Consider the following 6892-nt stretch of genomic DNA (forward strand, 5'->3'; position numbering starts at 1 on the left):
GAAATTGGTCTACTTTGTTAGACTGACTATCTCGAGGGATCTGGCGCTTGGAATAAGTTCCGTTTTCGTTTCTTCTGCTGCCTACAACATTTTCCGTGGAACTATATATATATATATATATATATATATATATATATACACACAAATCAAAAAAATGTTGCAGTCTCTTGTAATACCTTTTTTATTGGACTAACAGAATTTTGTAGAGACAAGCTTTCAGGATTCCTCCCTTTATCAAGTCCAATAGTCAAGGACTAATGATCAAAGGACTTTATAAATTATCAGGGAGGAATCCCGAAAGTTTGTCTCTACAAAATTCTGTTAGTCCAATAAAAAAGGTATTACAATCTGCATCATTGGACTAATATGGCTACTCACATTTACTATACAGATATACACATACCTGAAGATGGTTTAGAACCCTGTGATGTCACACATGCTTGTGATGATGTCACCGTGAGCTGTACAAGGAGGTGCGCGCCGGCTGCAGTCTCTTCAGTGTGTTTTGCATTCACAACCTGTGGTGCAAAGTGTTTCTTAGAGAGTTTCTATTTGCGATAGAGAATTCAAGATTTTGACAGTTCCTTGTCTGAAGAGAGAACCACAAGGTAAGTCTCAGCCTCTTATATTCCTACATACACAGGGCATTTTGTTTGACAGTTTTTTTTTATTGCTGTTGCTTTTTTTTTAGCAAAAAAAAAAAACAAGAAATTAATTTTCAAAAGAAATAACAAAAGTTATATTTCTCATAGCATTGTGACAATACTTGGCTTAGGCATTAAACATAATAAAACGCACAGATAGTAACATGACCAGAGCTTTTTCTTGCAAAACTGCTAAAATGCAATTATGCCCAAAAAAGCCCCCAAGAAAAAGAGCCTTAATTCATGAAGTTCTAAAAGATATAAGTCTATGAGAAAGATTTGGTGGTGTAGTAAAAGAATAACAGAAAGATTAGGGCAGAAATATAATAGTATATAATAGAATTCTGTGTGTACTAACAATAGAAATACTCCGGGTACTCCGAAAGGGAAAATTTTCAAATCAACTAGTGGCAGAAAGTCATATAGGGGATGGATAGATCCCAATGAGGTGGGGTAGGTTCATTATTAGTAAATGTATATAGCAGGATAGCCCAATTGTATCTACAGTATGAAGTTCACATGGCCCAGTGACCATACAGCCAAGCCCTTATAATCCGCCATTACTAGGACAGATTCAGGGTTGTCAGATATTACTAGGACCGGACAGGTTTAGGGTTATCAGATATTACTAGGACCGGACAGGTTCAGGTTTATCAGATATTACTAGGACCGGACAGGTTCAGGGTTATCAGATATTACTAGGACCGGACAGGTTCAGGGTTATCAGATATTACTAGGACCGGACAGAATCAGGGTTGTCAGATATTACTAGGACCGGACAGGTTCAGGGTTATCAGATATTACTAGGACCGGACAGAATCAGGGTTGTCAGATATTACTAGGACTGGACAGGTTCAGGGTTATCAGATATTACTAGGACCGGACAGGTTCAGGGTTATCAGATATTACTAGGACCGGACAGGTTCAGGGTTATCAGATATTACTAGGACTGTACAGGTTCAGGGTTATCAGATATTACTAGGACCAGACAGGTTTAGGGTTATCAGATATTACTAGGACCGGACAGGTTCAGGGTTATCAGATATTACTAGGACCGGACAGGTTCAGGGTTACCAGATATTACTAGGACCGGACAGGTTCAGGGTTATCAGATATTACTAGGACCGGACAGGTTCAGGGTTATCAGATATTACTAGGACCGGACAGGTTCAGGGTTATCAGATATTACTAGGACCGGACAGGTTCAGGGTTATCAGATATTACTAGGACCGGACAGGTTCAGGGTTATCAGATATTACTAGGACCGGACAGGTTCAGGGTTATCAGATATTACTAGGACCGGACAGGTTCAGGGTTATCAGACATTGGGAACCACAGGGAAGACGTCTCCATATAAAACACTTATAGATAAGCGTCTTCTTCTGAGGCTGCGATGGTCTTAGTGTTATCTTGTGGTTCTGTTCTGTATGAAGGATCTATTGTATAATGACAGGAATGATGACATGTTGTCTAATGTGTTCACTTATCTCTCTCTCTCTAGTGTTTTCAGGCTCTGACCTGTGACCATGGCCTCTCCACAAGACCCATTGCTGAAGGAGGAGGAAGAAGCAATGGAGGACCATAGTGATATGGATGTAGAAAAGGGCGATATCCCTGAGAGGCAGAACCTGCCATCTCTAAGCGTGATGTCCACCGCACGTTCCATCATCACCGTAGTGATCCTCGCCTTTGTTAATTTGCTCATCTATGCAAATCGCTCCAGCGTGGCGGGGGTGCTGCCTTATATACAGAAAGCATATGACACCAATGCTAGTCTGTCCGGCTTATTGAATACACTGTTCATTGGAAGCTACGTGCTGGTCGCACCAATTGCCGGATATCTGGGCGACCACTGTAATAAGAAATATACTGTTTGCGCAGGAGTCATCGTTTGGCTGAGCATGACACTTACCCTGTCATTCATCCCTGACGGGTACTTCCTGCTCTTCCTGCTGACGAGTGGGCTGGTTGGAGCCGGAGAGGCAACTTTCTGCACCATCGCCCCCTCCATCATTGCAGACCTTTTTACGAGTGACCAGCGGACCCGCATGTTGAACGTGTTTTACTCCGTCATACCTGTAGGCTGCGGACTAGGATACATCATCGGGCCCAAAGTGACTGATGCAGCAAGGGGCGATTGGCACTGGGCATTTCGGGTCACCCCTGGCCTGGGCCTCATAGCTGTGGCTTTGATGATTTTGGTCACAAAGGAGCTTCCAAGAACGACTACAAACGGGAAGAAGAACAACAAATCCCAGAAGTTTGCCAAATGGGCAACAGATCTGAAAAAACTATTTAAAAATCGAAGCTTCATGTTAACCACCATGGGATCGACGGCTGTATCCTTCATAGTGGGAGCCATAGGTGTATGGGGTCCATCATACCTGACCCACGCACGAACACTCCTACAAGAGAAGGACCCTTGCCGTGCTGAACCGTGTGACTATCACGACATCCTAATATTTGGTGTGGTTACAGTCGTTTCCGGCATTCTGGGAGTTGTAGCAGGGACGGAGATAAGTAAAAGATATCGCAAATCCAACCCACGGGCGGACCCGCTTGTGTGTGGATGCGCGATGATGCTCTCCGCCCCTTTTCTTCTGTTAGCATTGACTTTTGGCAACATCAGCCTTGTTGCCACCAACATCTTCATCTTCATCGGAGAGACGCTTCTGTCAGTAAATTTCACCCTCATATCTGACATTATACTAAAAGTAGTAACTCCGTGGAGGAGATCTTCAGCCCTGGCCGTGCAGATGACCATCTATCACCTCCTAGGTGACGCCGGCAGCCCGTACCTCATCGGCCTGATATCTGACACCTACGAACGAGGATATGCCAAATCCCCTCTTCTGAAATACCGCAGCCTGGAGTATGCCCTCATGACCTGCACCATAATGGCAGTCATTGGAGGGGCCTTCTTCATGGCCACGGCCCTATATATAGAGAGGGACGAAAAAGAAGCAGAGATGGAATCAGAACCTCCGTCATCCTCCTCCTCCTCACTGCTTCCTGCCGATGAGGACCGCGCTTCAGACTGAGGAAAAGTCATTGCTTACCTTTATCTCGTTTACTTCATTAAAAAAAAATTAAGAAAAGAATAACTGCATTTGTTCTATGTTCCACTTTACCCCTTATTCTCTGCACAGGTGTGAGTACTGATTGGGCCAGGCACCAATCAATGGCGCACTGGCCCTTTAAATCTCAGAGAGCCGGCGCGCGCGTGCCCTAGGGAGCGGGGCCGCGCGCGCCGGGACTGAGCCGACGGAGGACGGGACAGGTGAGGGGATTGGGATGCGAGCTGCGAGCGGGCGCATCCCGCTACGCGGGTCGCATCCCCGCAGGTGAGGCTAATGCAGCGCTCCCGGTCAGCAGGTCTGACCGGGGCACTGCATGGAGGTGAACGCCGTGAGCGCTCTGGGGAGGAGCAGGGACCCAGAGCGCTCGGCGTAACAATATGTTTCTTTTGATTTAGCAATCAGCCAACATAGAGAACAGGTGACGCGTTTCGGACACAGTATGTAGCCTTAGTCATAGAATATATATAATATCACTATACTAGAGTGCTCTATAGATGCAAAAAGGCACCTCACGGTACAACAAAATTATCCCCAATGGACAACCACAACTCCCAACGCGTTTCTGTCGTCCATTACGACAACGTCCTCAGGGGAGTACAAAATACAACAAGATATATATGGATAATATCAAGGTATAAAATAGTAGTTGGGTAGTCTAATACATCATGGACCATAAGGTCTGATATTTGATAAATGACGCCCCAGTTAGTTCTGTACATGATGATGTGTAAAGACAAGCTGGGCCGACATCATAAATAACATAATTTTATGCATATAGCGTTTCTCATGCATAACATAAGCAGTGGTGGGTAACAGCGCTGTCATAGCACTGGACGGGTAACATCTGGCTGTACCCGCAGTAAAGGGGCCATGATGGACATCTAACCCTTGCTGGAGCTGTTACCCGCCACTGCTTATGTTAGGTATGAGAAACATTATATGCATAAAATGATGTTATTTATGATGTCGGCCCAGTTTGTCTTTACACATCATCATCATGTACAGAACTAACTGGGGCGTCAATTATCAAATATCAGACCTTGTGGTCCATGATGTATTAGACTACCCAACTACTATTTTATACCTTGATATTATCCATATATATCTTGTTGTATCTTGTACTCCCCTGAGGACGTCGTCGTAACGGATGACAGAAACGCGTTGGGAGTTGTGGTTGTCCATTGGGGGTAACTTTGTTGTAACGTGAGGTGCCTTTTTGCATCTATAGAACACTTCGGTATGGTGATATTATATATGGTTGCTATTTTAGTACACTATACGGAACAATATATACTCTCAGCACTCAATAGCACAGATTTATTTTTGAGTTTTAGAGAGATACCATTAAAAATTATATTTTACGCATCCTCTTTCCACTAGTACTGGTCAACTGGTGTCCATTATGTAAAACCTAACCCAACAAGTGTTGGCAGTGTTTTTTGGGCATGCTTTTGCTTTTTTGTGTGTAAAAAAAAAAAAAGAGATAAAAAAAAACATTTGAAATAAGTTGTATGGAAACAAAGCCTGAAACAAGTTTTTATTTGTAAGGTGTAGGGCAGTGTTTCCCAACCAGGGTGCCTCCAGCTGTTGCAAAACTACAACTCCCAGCATGCTGGGAGTTGTAGTTTTGCAACAGCTGGAGGCACCCTGGTTTGGAAACGATGTTGTAGGGGGGGGGGGGGGGTTAAAACAATACATATTTGTTATATACATTGGGGGTGATTTATCAAAACCTGTTGCCCAGTTGCCCATAGCAACCATTCAGATCGCTTCTTTCATTTTTAACAAGGCCTCTGCAAAATGAAAGAAGTGATCTGATTGGTTGCTATGGGCAACTGGGCAACTTTTCCTCAGGACAGGGTTTGATGAATCTCCATTATATTTATTTATATAGACATTGCAGACAATATATAAATATTTAAGTTTTCTCACTTTATTGATGAAGCATCGTGCACATTACCCTTAGAGCACTGTTTCCCAACCAGGGTGCCTTCAGCTGTTGCAAAACTACAACTCCCAGCATGCCCGGACAGCCTTTGGCTGTCCGGGCATGCTGGGAGTTGTAGTTTTGCAACAGCTGAAGGCACCCTGGTTGGGAAACACTGCCTCCCCAACCTGTGTGAAAAACCACAACTCCCATCATGCCCGGACGGCCGAAAACTTGAGCGCCACAGGTTGGTAAACACTGACGGTTACCTGGCTCCTCCCCTAGAGGGCGTGTTCAATGCGGAACGTTTAGACCTGGGTTTGTTTCCTGGCCGGAGCGGTATCACAGTTGCACCATTCGTGTTTCAGGCGGTTGTGTGGAGGGGAGAAGCGGCAGCATGGCAACCATGGCGGTAAGAGAGCTGAGAAGCCGAATGGTGGTGGAAGCGGCCGGGGGCTGGTGGATGTATCCAGCGGGGTGCGGGTGTATGTCACCGGCTCATGTACTGTCACCAGGCGGGGGGTTGTCCAGGCTCGGGGTCCTGGTCTTATTCTGCTGCTGTCATTCTCCATAGAAAGCAATGAGAAAAAGATATCCACATACATAGAAGCCATCTCCATTGAGGAATGCTGTGATTTGTCTCTTTCTTATCATCTACATTATAAAGTATGCTAGATTATTGAGTAGGGCTGGGTTCACACACTGCGTTTTTCATTTTTTGCCTTTTTCTAGTGTTTGTCAGGAGAAACCTATAGGGGAGATTTATCAAAACCTGTCCAGAGGAAAAGTTGCTGAGTTGCCCATAGCAACCAATCAGATTGCTTCTTTCATTTCAGAAAAGGCCTCTGGAAAAAATGAAAGAAGCGATCTGATTGGTTGCTATGGACAACTCAAACTTTTCCTCTGGACAGGTTTTGATAAATCTCCCCCCATAGCATAAAAAAAAAGGAAATAAAGCATCCTGTGAACCCAGCTTTATGGCCTGTGTTATACTTCAGAGCTGCATTCACGATTCAGCTGGTTGTCAATGGAAACAGTCGACAGACACGCCCCCCTGACAGTTTAACGGAGCTTCTGTAAGGGTGAGGCCTTGTTCACATGGGGAAACATGGATTCCTATTGAAAATAAATGTGCACAAATTTCATGTAGAGGGGTAGAAAAAGAAAAACCTCCATGGGGAGGTTTATCAAAACTTGTAAAAGTTGCCCATAGCAACCAATCAAATCGCTTTTTTCATTTT

At 44.4% G+C, this 6892-nt stretch overlaps 1 protein-coding gene across 1 annotated transcript; it reads left to right on the top strand.

Moving 5' to 3' along the window:
- Positions 1–454: 454 nt before the first annotated feature.
- Positions 455–3736, top strand: LOC130293700 (protein spinster homolog 1-like). The gene is made up of 2 exons (XM_056542711.1): positions 455–608; positions 2146–3736. The coding sequence occupies exon 2, from the start codon at positions 2171–2173 to the stop codon at positions 3683–3685; it is 1515 nt and encodes a 504-aa protein (XP_056398686.1). The 5' UTR covers positions 455–608; positions 2146–2170; the 3' UTR covers positions 3686–3736.
- The last annotated feature ends 3156 nt before the right edge of the window (positions 3737–6892 follow it).

The sequence above is a fragment of the Hyla sarda genome, chromosome 10, assembly GCF_029499605.1.
Source record: "Hyla sarda isolate aHylSar1 chromosome 10, aHylSar1.hap1, whole genome shotgun sequence".
In the NCBI taxonomy this organism is placed as follows: domain Eukaryota; kingdom Metazoa; phylum Chordata; class Amphibia; order Anura; family Hylidae; genus Hyla; species Hyla sarda.